The sequence below is a fragment of the Xiphophorus hellerii genome, chromosome 20 (assembly GCF_003331165.1).
Source record: "Xiphophorus hellerii strain 12219 chromosome 20, Xiphophorus_hellerii-4.1, whole genome shotgun sequence".
Lineage (NCBI taxonomy): Eukaryota > Metazoa > Chordata > Actinopteri > Cyprinodontiformes > Poeciliidae > Xiphophorus > Xiphophorus hellerii.
This window is the reverse complement of record NC_045691.1, coordinates 16,346,219-16,365,992: the sequence shown is the minus strand read 5'-3', so window position 1 is coordinate 16,365,992 and position 19,774 is coordinate 16,346,219. Positions and strand designations below refer to the sequence as shown.

The 19,774-nt window shown below is 38.5% G+C and overlaps 1 protein-coding gene across 1 annotated transcript; it reads right to left on the bottom strand.

Annotated features, from left to right (window-relative positions):
• Positions 1-1,036: 1,036 nt before the first annotated feature.
• frs3 (fibroblast growth factor receptor substrate 3) lies at positions 1,037-18,103 on the bottom strand. The gene is given in 8 exon segments (XM_032550165.1): positions 1,037-10,361; positions 10,437-10,555; positions 12,027-12,144; positions 12,146-12,189; positions 12,977-13,163; positions 14,371-14,459; positions 14,587-14,712; positions 17,806-18,103. Coding segments are annotated over 6 exon segments (1,833 nt in total). The 5' UTR covers positions 14,437-14,459; positions 14,587-14,712; positions 17,806-18,103; the 3' UTR covers positions 1,037-9,062.
• Positions 18,104-19,774: the final 1,671 nt, after the last annotated feature.

The following is a 19,774-nucleotide window of genomic DNA, read 5'->3' as shown; positions in this document are numbered from 1 at the left end:
AATTCCTGGTCTACATTAAAGCAAATGTAGAAATGGCCAAGTCAAAGTCCAGACCTAAAAAAGATTAAATAAAAAACTGAAAATCTGGAGCAAACCTTGAAAACTGATCCTTGCAGATGCTTTCCACTTAAGCTGAGCTTGAACTATTTTGTAAAGAAAAGAGTACAGTATGTGGTTGTTACATGCAGGTTAAGGACCATGAGTATTTTTCTAAGGCAATGTCACCAACTTCCATGTGGCCTGTCCCTGCTTGTTGCATGATCAACTTATTTGTGGTGAAAACTGAAGAAAAATGCGTTACACCACTTGTTCAACAGTCGAAGTGATGCTTCTGCCTCGCAGTAAACAAGCATTATGCATCTACCAGGTGTTCTCTCACAAAGTGCATTAATTATTCAACTAAAACCATCCAGATTAACAATGCATATTAAAGTGAAAACAACAAAACTGCTTTTATCTCCTTTGTTAAAATAATTTAGCAACCATTAAGCCAGACAGACATATGAACACTGTTTAAGTCGGCTCTTCTAATGCCCTAGGCTGAAGCAGGATGATACTCTCTGTATGTTGAATTATTAAAATGGTTTACAGGTTTACACTGAGACTGACATGCACTGTACAAACAGTTACAAACAGTTAAACTTATTGAAACTTTGGACAAAGGAAAAAAATGAAAAACAACAAAGGCAAAATAACTACGTCTACATGGATGGTTGATGATTTGTCTTGTTAATCAGGTAGTTGCAGACAGCTGAACATGATCTGCTTCAAGTGAGTTCAAACACACCTCACTTGAAGGCAGAGATATTGCTGAGGTGTGACTGAAATACATCGCCTGCAGCGGAACAATTATCTTTACACGCTTGCACATAAAGTCAAGTTCTTCTGCCATTCAAGTGTAATGCTCTGTAGTCAAAATAAAAATAAAAAAAATAAAATAAATAAATAGTAATGAATGTGGCAATGCATGGCTCAACCAAAGAAATATCCTAGATTGGACCCAGATTTTTAAAAATGACAGTGGTGGACAGCAAGATATTTTCATAGTTTCATTTTAATATTAGAATTACATTTACTTTTACATTTTGGACAAATAATTGAATAAATCCAGAACAAAATTCATCGAATGTCAGGCTCACTTTGTTTTCGGGATGATTAGAAACACACAAAAACCGAATAGTTCAAGAATGAAAGTAACCAAAATGTGTTTTTTTTTTTTTTTCTTTTTACAAAGTCCAAAAAAATAAAGTAAATCAGCTTTTAATATTCACTGCTAATGGCGCATGAAGAAGACCATCACTGACAGCATTTTGAAGCCATGGATGGACACAGAAACATACAACAAATATTTTTGAAGAAACTTTTTTTCCCTTTTTTTTTTTAAAAACAAGACAAAAATTCTTAAAGTTTTTCGCACTTTCAGCAAAAATATTGAGCATGATCAACCCTTCAGCTGTGCATTCATTTTTTTTTTGTGTGATTTTTTTTCCTCGGCTGCAGCGAGTCACTCAAGTCTTACTTTCATGAGTCAGGAGTACCGACAGCTCCTCTTGAGTAACACAATTTATCATGCTCAGGCATATTTGGCACTCATTCCATTCAGAATTTCATATAGTAGTGACAAAGTTTTATTCCCACCTGCACATAAATACACAAATCTGTCACAAAAAAAGGAAAAATGTACAGCTCAGACCCAGTACATGTACATCACCCTCTGGTGGCAATTACAGCCAGTACCAGACAAGAAAAAGAGATTTAAAAGTAAAATACACAGTTATAACATGAGATATTAGTCTTCTGATACTTTCAGTATTTGACAGATTTAACTCACAGCTGGGACAGAAAGTTGAGGTTTAACAACTATGTTATTTGGATAATGTCGTCTGAAGGAAGATATTTTTAAATATGATGCATTAAAAAAGAGGCAAATCACTCAAATGAGAATGGAAACTTAATGAAGATGATGTAGTGGCACTGACTGCTGGGTTTGTCTCTCTGGTTTTACTGTATTCTTAGAATCTGATGCCAGATTTCAATTAAATCCTATTTTAAAAACGTACACATCGATTAAAATCCATGTTTGAGAAGTGCACAAAAAATGTAAAAAACAAAACGAAACAAAAAGTATTCCCATGGTCACTACGAGAACAGTTGTCAGCTGATGAGAAATCAGATTGTCATGAAATTCAGCACAATCCCCTGATATTTAACTCCTTATATTTGACAATACACAGCTTCGGTCACTGATTTATGCCTTCATTAATGTGTCTTCTGAAACAATTTTCTGCTCTTGTTAGTTCTTACAAAAACATGATGGTGCATTCAGATTTGACAGGATTACATCCACATTTTAGATGACTGCCCAAGAGTTGGAGAAGTACAATAATGCCACTCCCGAGTCTTTGCTATGAATGTGACATCAAAAATGATCTCAACTGATTCAAAGTGCAACTTTAATGGAACTATTTCAATCTAATTTTAGGATGCAGAGCTGGGACATGGGGAGTTTTTATGTTCTTTTCTGTATATGTGTCAATTTCTGCAGGAGACTCCAGTTTCCTCCCAGAGTTCAGGAACTTGCATGTCAGATTATCTGGTGATTGTAAAGTGCCCTTGGGTGTGAATGTATATATTTGTAGTTATTTGTCTCATCTTTTTTCAGATGTGACAAATCAGCAGGAGAAAACAGCTACTGAGGCGCCCTCAGGTAGTGTTGTAAACTACAGCGACATGCTGCTCCATAAAGCCAATGACTTTGAAACTCTGACAGACTGTGTGATGGCAATGATCCTGTTTACTTAGGACAAATGTTTTCCCACAGCTCTGTATCAATGGGAAGCAAAAGAAAACCACAAGTTTGTGAAAATTTCATACAGGAAAAAGATCCACATGCAGTTATGGTCATGTAAGTCTCGTTTCAAACTGAAGCCATTAAAGTGCTTGATGTTTTCCGTTAAACCTTCACAGGGGCACGACGGCAGGCAATGGCCGTTGACACCGTGTACAGGAGCAGACATGTCTTCAACAGAGAGCAGAGCTAGTCAAGATGTTGGTAAGCTTTAAACACCATCTGAAAAGTTGTTAGTCTTATAATTGTACTCTACACAATGTGTTTTTTTTAAACAAACTCCGGGGGGAGTCATGAAGAACAATGGGAAAAATCTGGCTCGAATATTTGGATAATCCCTACTACTGACAGCACACACCCTTTTAAAAAGGCAGTTTTTTTTGTTTATGTAAAGAAATACTTTGGAATTATGTTTAATCTTGTTCACATACGACATAAATCCAGATTTAAGTAGAAAATGTTTTAGAGGATTTAAAAAACCAAAAAGCTGCCATTAACTTGATGCAAAAGGGTGCAAATCTCTGAACTAATAATTCGTTGAAGCAGCTTTTGATTCAGTTTTGACAGTCTTGAGTTCACATTTGTTATTAATTGTAGAGAAGTTCACCTTTCCTTGCAAGACTTTAATATTTGCATCCTTTGGTTGAAGCCAGATTTTGCAAAAAGGTTACATGAGGTCATAATAATCTCACTACATAAAAGGTAGCAGCCAGGAAGATTGTAAAAAAAAAAAAAAAAAATCTCAGCACAAAATGCATACACCACAACATAATACAATGAAGGTAACCACTGACAATTAGAGAAAACATAAGGAGGGGGCACTGGAAAAACTGGGTGTTTCCAAAAAAAAAAACACTGAAGAGATGAGACTCCAATTGGTCAGGGGGGCTAAAGAGACCCCGAGCAAAACTGAAGGAGCAGCTGAAACATCCAACAAGCATCGATCATGTTCTACAGAACTATCTGCAATGTCCTGGACAAAATTGTGAATTCTTTTGTCCCCAAGGGAAACATCTAGATCTTACAAATTATTTCATAAAACCAAACTTGCACTTTTTGGGCAAGATCCCTTTGGTGATGTTTCATATAAAACAACAGAGCTCAAAAGAACATGAAATGGAGGGTTTGGAGCAGCCGAGCTAGAGATTAGAAATAAGTACAGCAGAAAATATGGGTGGTTCAATAGAGGGCTGTGCACAAGGGGTCGCCTCAAAATCTTGACTTTGTCAAGTCTAGATGTGGGCTGTATGTAAAAACAAGAAAAGAGGATTTGACAAAGTTTTTCTGAAAAAAAAAAAGTTTTTAGACCATGGAATAAAGCAAAGACAAGAGAGTGGCAACATGCTTCTCCAAATCTGAGCAGAGACTAATTTAACCAACTGATTCAAACATTCTTTCAGTGAAAATCTCGTCAAAGCAGTGATATGCAAATCAGATGTTGGCACATTATTTTCAGAACCTGAAATTGAAAACATTTTCCTTTAAGCCTCGTTATGTCTCCAAACTTCCAACAGGCACCTTTAAAAACAAAAAAACCCCAATACCTTCACTTCCAGCAAAGAAAATGTTAAACCAGTGTGAGAATGCAAGGCACAATGCAAATAAAAATAAAATAAACACACAAGGTATATGGACGCAATCACATTTTACACAGTAAAAACAGAGCAAGCCCTTTTTTTTTTAAACTTCAACTTCTTTCTTCTGTAAATCCAGTTTGTCAAAACTATTGATGGGATGGATTTATGATCTCAACTTGTAGCTACGTGCCCCCCAGATTACAAAAAACTAATTTTAACTGGCATCCTTAACACCTGTGTGAAACAGGGCCTCAAGCATCAACACTCAACAGTTATGAAAGCCTTGAGACAGCATGGACGTGAATCCACTTCCACAGAGTTACTGAGCTCGGAGCTGCACTTCGCTTGACCTCGAGAGGAATACGATCACATAACGGCTTGGCAACAGAAAGACCTGGAGGATGTTCGTTTCATGTTCCCATTTCTACTGATTGTTGGCCCATGAACACAAGAGAAGCTGGTGCTGATGCTTTAAAAAATTGGGTGAGGTTATTATTTAATAACAAAAGTAGTTACCACAGTTAGTTTAATGACTTTAAAACCACATGTCAAAAATACACTTAAATCACCTGCTGATTTTTGTAAGATTAAACACCGCTGCTTTAAAAGTTGTAACACGAGATAATCTACTACAAGCACTCTCAGTGGTCACCTACTGCATGGTGATGTAAGAGTGAAGTAACGATAAAGAAAACATTTTTTTGGTAGATTTTCTACATCTGCTCCTCGAAGGCGAACACGCACATATAGCTTACAGCTCTACAAGCTACAGATTTCACACTTCACATGTTGTTCCAATTTAGATCCGTAAAACAATAATAGTCCTATTATTGCAAAAATGTAAACATCCCACTGTGCATCAATGCTTCAGCCGTCAATGTTGGCTTCAAGATGTCTTTTTTATCCAGTACAAAAGCTAAATAAAATACAAGCTCTCAACTTCTGACGTGGTTATTTGAAGCTTCTGCTGCAGAGTGCAGTGCACTTTTTAGGACATCCTCAGGTCTCAGGTTTCATCCTCACACATTAGAACAAACGGCCTCCGATGTCAAACCATAGACAAAAATCCCATCAGACCTATGACTGAAAGGCAATAGAATAAAAAGTCTCAGCAAAAACGTCTTCAGATGAAAAGGTCTTGGAAATAAAGTCTGCGTCAGAATAAAATCTGTCCTAAAACGTGCACCGTAGAGGTGGAAAAAATGTTAAAGGAGGGGTATTATGTCTTTTACTAACACACTGTGCCATTTTACACAACTATCAGGTAACCATCTTTCTTTCAGCTGTTATGAAAATGCTGTATATATCAACATGACTTAAAAGAAATTTGACAAAGCAATTTGACAACTTGAAGATTGGCCTTCGTCTCCTGAACTCCTGCTCGTTCCGACACGCTGCCTTCAAGACATCATCACAACAATGCTCCTCCATTATGTTGTTTACAACCGTTCTTACAAGTGTTGGGACTGAGTGGAAGTTCCTATGATGGGCTCAGCAAACGCCCAGTTCCATCAAGTATTATTTTGTTGAGAGAATAACAGAAAACTATATAAAGTTTCAAGATGACTTTTCATAATACCCCCTCTTTAACTGATAGACACACAGATAAAATCTGAATTTTACGTACCACGTAGAGAAAGACACAATCACTGAAATACAGATATATTTTTTTCCATCACTAAGTTAAATTATTTCAAAGCTTTTTTTGTAAATAAAACATATGTTTTACTAACATGGTGATCTGCAGTGTGTTCCTTCTGTTTAACACCTAAAGCAGTCTATGAAGCCAAAAAAAAAAACCCCTGTCAGAAGTTGAGAGTCTGCACCTGTTTCAAATTAACACTCTGGCTGAAAGACAAACAGATCACCTTGAGTTAAACGCCACAGTGAATCTGCCTTCCAAAGATTCCACAAGAGTAAATCTAAAAGCATCTCTCTTTCCATCAGCTTTACACGCAAAGCTAATATGAGCAGTCAGAATAAAGATGAACGCCTGTGATTCTCTTACGTTTTCTTTGAGTCAGTTCAGGATAAATCTGTCTGCATGGAACGAAGTTTTGACCACATTGACCCCCTCTGAAATGAGCCGTGACATTCCTGCCGCCCACAAATAAAACCAGAAGACGACAACAACACTATTCCTATTGACAACATGGTAAAAAGTCTGACATCACATTATTTTTCTCATTTTGACATGTACCTGTAGCTTATATGGGCTACTGTTAGTATGTACAAGTAGCAGCAAAAAACCACCAGAACAGTGATTATCAGACTAAAAGATTATCCTTCTCGTGTTTCCTTTTAGCATGGCTATCTATGTGGATGAGGTGGAATGTGTGGTTTTTATTATTTTAATTTGAAAAACTTTCAAAAAACTGGATTGTTGTATTTATTTGTATCCCTCTTCACCCATTTTCACTTTGTGCCTCATCTCTCCCCCAATTTTCCCCTAAAAAAAATCCCTATGGCACATTTTACTTTTTAATTCTTCCTACTGGTAGCAATTACAATTTGGCACTTAAAATATAAATACAGTCATTCTTTTTTTCAAAAATATACTTAAGCATATTAATAACAGTAATACACCAGAGTCCAGTGATAATTTGAGGTGAAACTTTGGTCTCCAGATTACCTACTGGACTACAAAACGCTGGTCATCGTATGGAGGAAAAATAAATTACACTTTTTTTTTAAATGAATAAATAAATATGTTATAAATAAATAAATATTTGAAACGGTTTATAAATAACTTAAAAAAAAGAAAGCAACTTTATGACTTTGCAACATGCTTAAACCCCCTTTAAAACAGCCCTGATAACTGGTAAATCATAGATTTAGCTCAGTTCCCATGAGGTTACAGCTTAATGCCACTGTTTGAGGTCATCAACGTCTCTAACCGAGAACACTTTATTAAACTTTTGAAGCTGATGTCGAACAGTGTCCCTTCGGCCCCCATTTTTGTGGCGAAAAGGACCCAACCTGTGGGTGCAGTGGTGACAAAGTGGCCTGAAGTCAAAAGTGCAACGTGACTGGCATGGACCCACCCTCCCTTGCGTCAGGAATGATATGCAGGAGATGTGACTGAGGATGATATGCTACGGTTTTGATTTCTGCATGCCAACAGCAGAGAGCCAAACTTAATTTACTCAGCGTGTGCTACGTTTACCGTCATACAGTTAAGTACTACTCTCTAAATCTCCCAATCTTTTCTTTTTATCCTGTTTTTTTCCCTTTCGAACTCTGCTCGGTTAAGACGGCTTCTACAATATGATTCGATACAATTCCATAGGATTGTGTGCAAAATGCTTTTTAGGTATACAGTAATAAACATACGAGCCACAACATTAGATTTAAGTGCTTGTGATGAGGTATGAACACCGGTCAGAAAAGAAACCGTTGACCTGCCTTCATGCCATCAATGGTTCCTCACTGATGACGGTTGCATCTCTGATGTTTAGAATATTACATGTAAAAAAAAAATAAAAAATGAATGAAATGCAAGTAATATCAAACTTGATAATACCGTATGGCAATAACTTCTTCCACCAAAAATGAAGACCTCTGTTGGACAACAGCGAAGCATAAAGCATCATATTTAGAAGAAACAGCGTCTTGCAAAACACCTTGTCATACCTGAACCAAACCTCAATGCATGTCATTGGGATTTTATGAGACAGACCAGCACAATAATAATAAAGTTCAATGCAACTAACTGACTTCCAAAGTCATCTAATCAATCAATACTTTTCACCTGTGACTAATTTTATCTCTGTATAAACACAACTTTACTCCTGTGGACGTAGAGGCAGCCAAGAGGAATTGTAGTAACTCTGGAGGAGCTGCAGTGATCCACAGCTGAGGTGGGAAGATCTGCTGGCACGATGAGGCGTCATGCCCATCACAAATTTGTGATTTCTGGAAGCTTTGCAAGAAGAAAGCCACAAGAAGTTCTAAACACAATGCATGTGAGGGATGCAGCAAATATTTGGAATAGGCTGATCTGGACAAATGAGATCAAAATGGAAATTTCTGGTGTATATAAAAGTTATATCTGTACATCAACCTGAAAACACCATCCTCACTGTGAAACATAGTGGTGGCACCATCATGCTGTGGAGACAGGTTTCCTTAGTAGAACTAGGGAAGCTGGTCAGAGTCGATAAGAAGATGAATGGAGCTAGTTCCAGTTCAAACCTGGGAGAAAGCCTGTTAGAGGCTGTAAATCTTTTAAACCTGTCGAAAAATACAAATTTTTACTCCCTCCACAATTGGGTATTACTTTGTGTTGGTTTATCACATAAAATCCCTCCAAAAAGGCATTTACGTTTGTGTTCATAACATTACAAATTGTGAAAAACTTTGAGACACAAGTACTTCTGCAAGGCACTGCCTTCATATATTTATATGAAACTTGATGCTCTTAAGAAAGTTTTAACCTGATGTTTGACAAATAAAGATAACTTCAAATTCTCCTCAGACTTTTCTCATTTCCATTCACAATTCACTTTCACTGAGTTTCTAATTAGGTACCTGTACCGTTTTATTCAGCCCAACGCTTGAATGGATGGATGACAGTGAAGGGTCCAGTGTGCTAACATGAGGATGAGGCCTTCATCTGTCTCCAGTCTGAACTTCATTTACAGAGGCAGGTCTGTGCTGTTGTGGCGAGTCTTTCTGGAAGTCCCATCATCCCTGGGCAGCGCTTTCTGCAGGTTGGACATGGCAGCGGTCTTCTTCAGGTCAATCACGGCGTAGCACTCGCTGCGTCTGGGTACCGGCGGGCCACATTGTTTGGGTGGTAGGCGCTGGTGCTGTGGCTGGGCACCCCCACTGCCGAGGGCTTGGCGGGGAGGTTCTTCCTCCAGGTCCACCTGGATGTAATTCAGCTGCCGCGATGGAGGCATGTGACCGTGCTCGCAACCTCCGACCCCTGAACGTGATCGCCTTCGGAAATCGAAGCTAAATATTCGCCCTGCGCTGTCTGGTCGACACGCCCGAGGATGCGGGGGGCAGGGGTGCCGGAGCCGGGTCGGCTGCACCTGCTCTGTGTTGACATAGTTCTGAAGGGCGTCTCGGTGGATACCCCGACTGTCCTGGTGGTACCCGTTGGGCGTTCCTGGGCCTTCTGAGAACTCGTACTCATCAAAGTCATCCTCCTCTTCTTCATATTCATCCTCATCCTGATCTTCATCGTCCTCCTCCTGCTCATCGTCCCGCTGCAAGGCGCTGTACTCCCACACAGGTGGCAGTGAGGGCAGGTTTTCGTAGTTGAGAAGAGCTGTCCGGCGGTGGCCTCCGCCCATGCCCCTCTCACAGGCGTAGCCCTGAGGAGGCAGAGATGAAGGGCCGTGGCCATGTGAGTGCAACAGTGAGTGTGAGTGGCTATCCCCAGTGCTGCTGCTGCTGCTCGAGCCCACAGACTGCGACACGCTGCTGGGGCTCAGGCGCTGCTTTCGGCCGCTTCGCAGGCCGTTGATGTTCTCGTAGGTGAGCTCGCCACTCTGGGAGCTGTCTGGGTGCTCGTGGCTCGGATGCCGGTGCATGTGGTGGTGGAAATGGTGATAGGAGTGAGAGTTGCACAAGTGCATCCCAGGCTCGTCCCCCTCCGTCTCTGAACCTGTAGCACCCTCTGCTGGCTGAAGGTTGTGAGGATTGTGCCCGAGCCTCTCCCTCTCCATGAGATGGCGCTGAGCTGGAGTGGGCCCCAACATGAACTTGACCTCCTGCGAGGACGGCTGTAGGAACACCTGGGGGTCTTTGCGCTCCTCAAGCGGACAGCATCTCATGTTGGACTGTGGGTTCCCTTGGCCTCCGACAGGCATGGCCCCACGTGTCGTTTCGGGCAAAGCGCTAGGCCGCACCTCAGGCAGAGAGTGCACACAGTGACGCATGGAAAGATCTCCGTCCATACTCACAGTATTCACATAGGTGTGAGTCTGTTAGGGAAATACAGACAGGTTCAAGCTTGGGATTCAAAGGAAATGTGCCTATGAGGTGCAAACAGGAGTTACCTGGTCTTCCAAAGCCATGAGGCTGTGTGCATGATCATCAAGAGATGGTTGGGAGGAATCCCCTCTGATGGGATAACCTGGATATCCGTTTGGAAAGGACTGGACAGGAAAAGCTGGAGCTGTAGACAATACAAACCAAGAGAAACCAGGAAGGTGAAAGTCAATCAAATCAAAATGTTTGGATTTATTATTTTCTTTACAGCACTTAAAAGGCATTTGATTGCATTTGTAAATATTCTAAAAAAAATTATAATTATTGGGGTGCCAATAATTGTGGTGATATTAATGAAAACGTTCTAAATGTGGGAAGGAAGTTGGGGGGATACAGGGTGTTTGTGAATCTTTAAAAAGTCTTAAACTAATGCATTCAAAATTAATGTCTTAAAATGTCTTATATCAAAGACCAACATAGTTTTTAAAAATGAATTTGTTAATCACAGGTCTTAATTTTTGTCTTGGCAGGACTATTTAATCAAAAATATATGATCTTCTGTGATCATTACCGTGTTTAAACTGTGTTCCTGGTTTAAACACGGTAATGATCACAGAAGATCATTACCGAAGAAATAAGTAGTTCCCAGAGTGCTATATCCAAGTATATCCAAAGAAATTAAGTGGAAAGAAAAAAGTTTCACCAGCAACAGGGAAAACTGCAGTCTTGAGAAGATTGTCAAGCAAAATCCATTCAGGAATTTGAGGAAGCTTCACAAGGAGTAGACTTCAGGAAGAGTGGCGAGGCACAGAATCTACATTGCTTGAAGTCCAGTGTGACGTTTCTGTGATGGTTTGGGGTGCCATATCATCTGCTGGTGTTGGTCCACTGTATTTTCTGAAGTCCACAACCAATGCAGTCATCTATCAGAAACATCTAGAGCACTTCATGCTTCCCTCTGTTGACATGCTGTATGAAGATGCTGATTTTATTTTCCAGCAGGGCCTTGGCACCTGCCCACACTGCCAAAGGCACCAACAGCTAATTCAATGTTCTTGATTGGCCAGTAAATGCCCCTGACCTTTAACCCCGTAGAAAATCACCAGACCCAACAAGGCAGTTGACAAAGGCAATCTGGGCTTCCATCGCAGCTCAGTAGGCGATCATGGCATCTCCATGAGATGTGCCGCGTTGACACGATGATTCAAGGAAGACGAGGAGAACCGACTATTGAGTGCATAAAAATGAACACACTTTGGTTTGGAATTAAGATTTGAAAAAAGGTTATTGTTGGGTATCCAGATACTTTGTTGTGGAAAAAGTGTAGATTTAACAAGCTTTCTTTAGCTTAAAAGTAGGGACTTCTGTAGTGGTCTACAATAATCACTACTTAGCCTTCTGCATCACATTTTAAGATGTCATAGACACAGGTGGCATTAGAGCCTTACACACAAACCTATGTGAATAAATTTATATTTAACCTGTTTCAGTCACTTAAATATGAGATACTTATTAGGAAGGTTAAGCAACCTTTGGTTATTTTTTCCTTGTAAATTGTTCAACTCTTAAAATTTAAATTGACTGAAGCTTGCAGAAATCCTATCAACGCATTGCTGCATGCAAGTTTGGCAGGCAGTGCATGAGCAGGGGTGACTCACTGTTGGGAGTCTGTGGTGTCCGAGACATGTCCATCTCTGGTGTGTGGCCACTTCGACTCATCATCATTGACTCCTCCACCACATTGATGCTGTTGCATTGCATCAGCTCCTGGAGCAAGGTTGAAGATCTCTTCAGCCCGTGAACACTTGAATGCAAAGATTCCTGGTTTAAACACAAACAAAACATGGCATGTAAGAGGAATTAAAGGGATAAAACAAAATCCATAGCATGGTAAGTTTATTTATGTAGCCCCAGTGGTTCATGCAAAATAAAGAGGGAGAAAATTGCATTAAAAACAACAGTAAACAGTAATGTTTTTATTCCTTATTCAAAGGAAAAAGGCCAACAATTCTGCACATTTCATAACCCCATTGAGTCTAGATGACTCGTAACCATTTGTACTGTGTCGTCATTAATAGACCAACAGTACAGCAACAATTTGGCAAGAGAAACACCAAAAAGTCATTTAGTGCCCTCCGAGACCATTGACTCACGTAAAATACATTAAAATGCATTTTCATGGCAAATTCGCACATTGAAAAGAAATCTTAGAAAATAAATTAAACTGGCATATTTTTATCTGTTTACAAACAGCAATTACTCTCAACAACTCCTCAAAATGTGAAAGACAAGAGGACATTAAATTCAAGTACCAGTAATGCTAAGGTGTGTTGATAAATCGAATAGTTAAAAAATATATTGGTCATCTGAAAAGACCCATATCTACAGCTAGAGATAAAAAAAAAAAACTTTCTCCAAAGCTCACTGTTACATTACAGAAACATAGAGTTAACATCTTGTGGTCAACAATTGTCCCAGATTGAAGGTTTCTTTAAGATATTTGAAGTGGTGAAAAGCACTAATGGTGTTACAACTAATGTAAAATACATCCAGTGTTCCTCTATACTGATACCATACTGTACATAGAAACTGAGAACGTGCTACCCACCCTGCCCTGTCTGACAGCGGCGGCCGCTCTCAAAGGAAAACAGGTTGGAGTCATAGCCGTAGCGTCGCAGGCAGAGATACGGCCACCGGATGGCGTCTCTTTTGCGTGTGTGAAGAATGAGCTCAGTCTGGGTGAGCTCCATGATCCCAGAGCCGAGCTCGTTGCCTTCATCATCAACATTGATGACCTGAAAGATGGTGAAACACAATAACATCACGAGAGGGATGGAAACAACAAAAATAAAGCATGAAAAAAAACACAACAATGTTATACATTAACCATGTTTTTTTTAGATTGCATTTATGCAAGCATGTTGCAAGGTTTTTTTTTGTATTTGTTCTTCCTTGCCTCTTTTAAGAAAACAATTATTCCGTTCTTGTTTGATGCAAAAAATGTTCTTTTATCTGTTATGTGTCATAATGAAAGATGCATCAATCCATCAGTCAATAACTGAAATCAAACAGTTTTCTCCTTGATTAATCTGATTGTTACTAAGTTCAGAATAAAGTGCAAGTAGTAAGTTGATGTGTTTACCGACCCAGTTTCAGTTCAGATGTATTGAAAAAAAACTGGAAAAAAAATGTTTTGGCACGTTTTTATACAAAAAAAAAATTATAATCAGCGTTTCATTTCATGCTATGTTCAGTATTACATCTCTTGTTCTGTGTTAAAGTTGTTTTTTTTTAAATACTTGTTTTTATAATTCATTTACATGTAGAAGAAATAAATAGACAAGTTGTTAAACACATATGTGAAAAGTCAAGAAGGTTGACATAAAAACTTTTTTTTCTAAAAAGGAAGGATCCAAAATAATATTGTAGTGACACATCACCCATTAAATTTCATCAACCATTTCTTCCTTGGTATTAGTTGGCCTACACAAAATAGAAAATCCACCAGAGGATATTCACTTCGTAGTGATAACTTACTTTTACTCTTGGTGCCTAAAGTGAACTTGAAATGAAATATTTTCAGTTTTCTGATTCATCTTTGTGGGACCAGGTACAGAAAAACATGTGATAACAGGTGCTGTTATCATTAAATGTTTTAAGACATTTTTAATGATTTGGAGAAATCATTTGTCTATAAATGTTTTAATTTAGAAATCTAGTTCATTTATGACGGTGTTAACTTTTTCTATTTAGCTGTGAATGTTCTGTAAACTGTGTGCTGTTGTCAGTTTTGGTCAAAATTCTTGTGCAAGAACTATTGTTAATCTCAGTGGGATTTTCCTGGTGAAATAAAGGTTAATAAAAATAAGAATTTCACAGAAATTGAGAAAAACATATATGAGACTACAGGTTTTAGAGGCTGACTACATCCAAAAAAATGAGCCAGAACTGTAATGACAGCACGGCAAAGGATTTGTCTGTTAAAAGTTTTAAAATGAAGACCTTAAATTTGGTGAGATGGTTGTCTCGGATGGGGTCTCTGTACAGACAGCTCCAGCAGCTCCCCATAGCTTCAGCAGGCCAGCTGAAACCTGTCGACAATGAAAGTTTACAAGGAGGCCTACTCAAATTCATCAGCTTTAATATGCACATACATACACAAGGACAACAGAGACAAAATAATGTGCCCTGTCACACATTTGTTCTCAAGTTTCTTACTCAGTCCAGGCCATCGGTGTAAATGGATTCACGTCTCAATCCCAGGATCTTCTACTGGGCAGCTGCTTCACGAGCCAGTAGGCCTCCTGCGTGGACATCTTCGAGAGAGGATGACGGCTCTGTCCCCTGAAACAAAGACAGGGACCAAGACATTGAGATTCAGGGAATAAGTTTACAGTTGTGGTTATAAATGTATATGCAGTCAATCAATCAAAATGAATACAAGTAATTTTACACTTCTAAAAATATATTTTAAATGTTTTTTTCTCTAGGTGGAACAAATAGACTGCCAAATTGAATTTCTTTAGGATCCTTTTCTGTTGGAACACTAATTATGTCTAAGATTCAACCATTAATCTCTTAATTAGAAGTGAATTTGAAGAATTTGGGTGTAATTTGCATTGCATCCATGCCACAGGGATCAAAATAGCCCCACACCATAACCATGGTTGACAACAGTGTCCGTAGATTTGATACCTCATCTTTACTGTCACTTTGGATAGAAAGCTCAATATTAGTGTCCTCTAACCAAAAACAATTTTTCTAGAGAAATTTTATTTGTCTATGTTGGCAGCTTGTAGCTGCTAGCTTTGAACAAGGCACTTCAGTTTTAGTCACCTCTCAATCAGTGGCAACGTAAAACCATGGCTGTTAACACTAGCGTTCTAGCATCTTCCAGTTGTTTGTGTTTTTTTCTTGAACATCCTAACCAAATTATCTTCATCTGAGAGTAATAGTTTGGTTCAAAAGATTGAAAGTTGGAGAAAAAAAAGAATCCTCCAACTGGACAACAATCCCAAACACAAAACAATTCGGGCCTTAAGAAGATATTAAAAATACAATAAGTCTATGTAAACTTCTGGTCAGATAATCATGCTACTCAGACTAAAGAACACTGGGAGTTCATAGTATCTGAAGAATGTTTCCCTTATTAAAAGTTAACACCATTAAGAATCTGTTTGCATGCAGCCTATGCAATTACCCCAGCAATATCACTTGGCAATGCTCCTGGTATAACTCTTCCCAGGTAGGACAGCAAATATGTATGCTATTTAGCATAATGGGCAGTTAAAAAGCATTATTCAGGTATATAGCTTTTCTAAAATAGATGTGTCCAAGTCCATGTAGCAAATTAAGCTAAAGTCAACAATATTATAACTGAAATAATAAAGATATCCTAGCAGAATTTTAGAAATTTTGCTTTTAGCGTCATTTTTGTAATTTAACTTAAATTAACACTGATAATTTATGCCACGTGGATAAAAGGTAAAAGAATATTATCTAAAATATTTAGGCTGCAAGAAATCCGTACCACCAAATTCATACACAGTTTTAAAAAAAAAGAAAAAAGTACAGAGTTTTCTTTTATCGTTTTCCAGCTCAAAATAAATTAAGAAAAAATAAACCAGGATGAGAAAATGTAAACAAAAATTTAATAATTCATCATTAATCAATTTGTTTTGGTGGGGTTTTTTGATTGTTTTTTTACTTACTGTCTGAAGGGCTGCTCATTAGAAAGCAATTTTACTACGTTTTGAACTTCTAGGCCAATAATAAATTCAGGTTGAACAAGATGTGAGGTTATCAGACAGATAGTTGGTAAAAAGATTTACAAGGCACTAGAAATGCTACTTGGGAGCATTTTTTTATAACATAAATGAAAAAAGATACTAAAATTCCCATTCTGAGCCTTAAATATTCTGAATTTAAGGAGTCCTAAATTTTGAAACCGAGCTGATCCGAGTAAGTCCATATGTTTCATATAACCAGCAGCAGCTGCTTATATGTGATAGAAGAAAAACAGCAACCTAGATTACCTAATACATTTGATTGAAGTTAAACAATACAATACAATAATAATAATAAAATAAACAAGGTATTTCAATCAGATCATTTAAATAAATTAGATAATACGAACAAAAGCATAACTTTATGAGGGAATCAAAAAACATTTTCAGTCCAACTGCACTATAAAGTGTTGCTTTATTTATGAGGCAGATCCTGAACATACAAATAATAATCTTTAGCTTACTAACTAAAGGAAATTCCACCGCTTTTTTAAACTGCAGAAAACTTTACATTCAGGCTGAATCATGGTTCTTACACTGGGGCTTGTTAAAATGCCGTAAAGAAAAGCACTATTATTTTTACCAATGGGATAGCAGTACCAATGTTCATAAACTGCACTTTAAAGCATTTTCCTCTAATGTACGACAGTCTACCCTTTATTTCTCTAAAATCCAAGTTTCGTAGATCTTGTGGACAGATCTAACTATATATAAAGACCTGATTACTGTACAAGCAGTTAAAATTGTGTTAATAAATGTACAAAATTCTCAAAAATAACTCTTAAAAATGTAATTTTACATAAAAAAACTTTGTGATAATAACTGAGCTTGACCACATAATAGCAGAAGTCCCAGCAGCATTACAAACCAGAGGATTTCAAAGTACCATCAGCTTTTTAGATCTTTTATTTTTCTTAATATCAGCTTCAACTCCGTACAATGTATCTCCTCATATAAATTATGCACTAATGAACCAGGTTTTGATTAGTGCAAGTCAAGAATAATCTGATAAAAGCTTGAAAATCTAGAAAGAAGCAAGATACAGCAAGAAAAATCCAGCAATTAGGGTCGTACAGTGAGTTCTGAGAGTTTCCAGTCCAGCTGTGCTTCTTCAGGTCAGGAAGGATAAAAAAACATCAACCAGCAGATGAGTTTCACACTGATCACAAACATTCGCGTGTATAATCTCTGTTGTCGTTTTATGAATTAGTATTAATATTGTTATGATCATTGTAGCCTACATCAGCAGCACCGCACTATGCTCCTGCACTAACCTGGGCCTCCACATCTGACTGGAAACACACAGCTGCATTCACTCACTGCGAGCAGGCTAATCAGCTAAAGCTACACGTCCAACACACAGGCACAGCCAGGGGAACCTGCTGGAAAAAAAAATACAACAATGATGAAAAAAACCCCACAACCTTTCTGATCCAATTAACCAGCCCGAATCGGAACCATCTTTTTCCATGTAATAATTTAAAGAACGTCCCCCTCCCCCTCCTCTGAATGAGCAGATTCAAGCCCAGCAGAATGAGCCACCACACGGCTCACTGACCGCCGCCGCCGCCGCTGCTGCTGCGGCTATAACAGCGAATAACACACAAGGCAACGGGAAAGTGGAGAACGACAGCGATGGGTTGCTACTCACATGTCTGCCACGGTTTTTTTTTTTTATTAATATATATCAGGTTTAATGCGAAACGAGCACCGAGACTGCGGTGCGTTATCGGCGGCTGCTGCTGCTGTTGGTGGTGGTGGCTGGTAGCGGGATGTGGCACTTGCACGGCAGAGTCTCTGCTGAATGATGCGCTGAGAACGGAGAAAATGTTATTTTTTCCTTCCTATTACGCCCCCCTACTGCAGCACGGGCCTCCCTGCCTGTGTGACATTTCCCGAGCAGCTGGGGTGAGAGTTCACAGCCAGACAACGACGCTGAGAGGAGCGGAAAGAAGGTAAGAAACGCCGGAGGACCACGGAGGAAAAGGTGCGTCTTGGAGGAGGGGCTCATAGTTCACCGAGTGGACCTGGGAACTCTGGAGCATCCCTGACTTTTTTCTGCATGCACACTAGCAAGTTGTTTGTGAATAAGATGGGGGGGGGGGGTTTTCCTCGAGAAAATTGGGATGTAGAGTCAAAATAGGAAATAGAAATATTCTTTATTGTCCCTCAGTGGGGAGGTTTTTGTGCAACAACAGCAAAATGATTCACGCTAAGACAGAACGTCAAATGTATAAAAACAGAATTAAGTGCAACAAACCATCCTATAGTGACACAATTTCAACATTCTTACTGCATTGTTATAGAAAAAAACAACACACTCCCGTCCAAAAGATTGTGTAACTGAGTAGGTTCATTTAAAAATGTCCAAAATCTCCATGTGTACTTGTGCATTAAAAATACTAATTATTTACAATAGTGCACAATGCAAATAAAACGTGATGTTCAAAGGGTTATACTGCTAAAAGTGAACTCAGGGTCAATGGGAAAACAAATCAAAAGGCAAAAGAAGAAGCTGGAGTCAATACATGAAGGTTTGTAGGATAAAAAAAAAAACCTTCCAGTCTTCTCATTCACTTTTACACATTTTCTTACTTTACAAGCAGAAATAACTGCATAACTTTCCAGTGGAAATGTTTTTTTGTGTCATGCATTTTTTTCCACACACCTCTCCTTTGTCTGCACTGGGAGAAGAATGCCCACCCACATTAGACTTATGCAGCAAGACGATGATACAAAGCACAGTCAAGTCCATCTCTGAATGAACTTAAGAAAAAGGTTGTGCTGTAGCCTAGTCAAAGTGTAGCTTAGATGTGGTTGAAGCAGGGCAAGTATGTTCCAAAATCCCTCAAATGAAGGCTGAATTGGAACAATCCTGCTAAGAAAAGTGGCTTAAAAGTCCTAAGTAGAGATGTAAAAGATTCCTTCTTAACAGCTCTGTATTTATTTGCACTTATAGGGTCGCACAGTGATTTCTGAGAGTTCCCAGTTTTTGTATCTCACTATCTCACTTAGATTAGCATATTCTAATCTAAGAGACTTTGTAGTCTTTAGATTATATTTGAATGTATTAATTGCAAAGAATTCCACTGTTTTGCTAATAGTGCTCTGCCTAGTCACTCGGCATAAAAAAGGACTGATTTTGTTCGTGTAGCTGGAAAACTGTTTATGGATGTATGATTCTGTATCTTTTCTCCATCTCTTTTATCTACTTACATGCACACTGCTACATGCTTACATAACCATAACAATCCCCAGAACCAGAACCAAACACTGCAAAGCAGCTTTCAGTTTTTATGCTGCTCTAATTTAGAACAAACTTCCAGAAAACTGCATAACTGCTGAACTAAAATCAAGGCTAAACCCAGTTTTGTTTTGAGCTGCCTTCAATTTATATTGGAAAATAGATTTATTCTGACCTGTATTTAACTTTTCATGACTTCTGTTTTCTGTTATGTTTGTTTTTTGTTTTTTTGCTTATTGTATTTTTTATTATTAAATAAAGCACCTTGAAGTGCCTTAAGATACAATTGACTAGACTACCGTTTGCTTAATGCTATAGCATCAGAGCTATAAACACTGAAAACAGCTAAATTGATGATGCCAATTCATTTATTCTG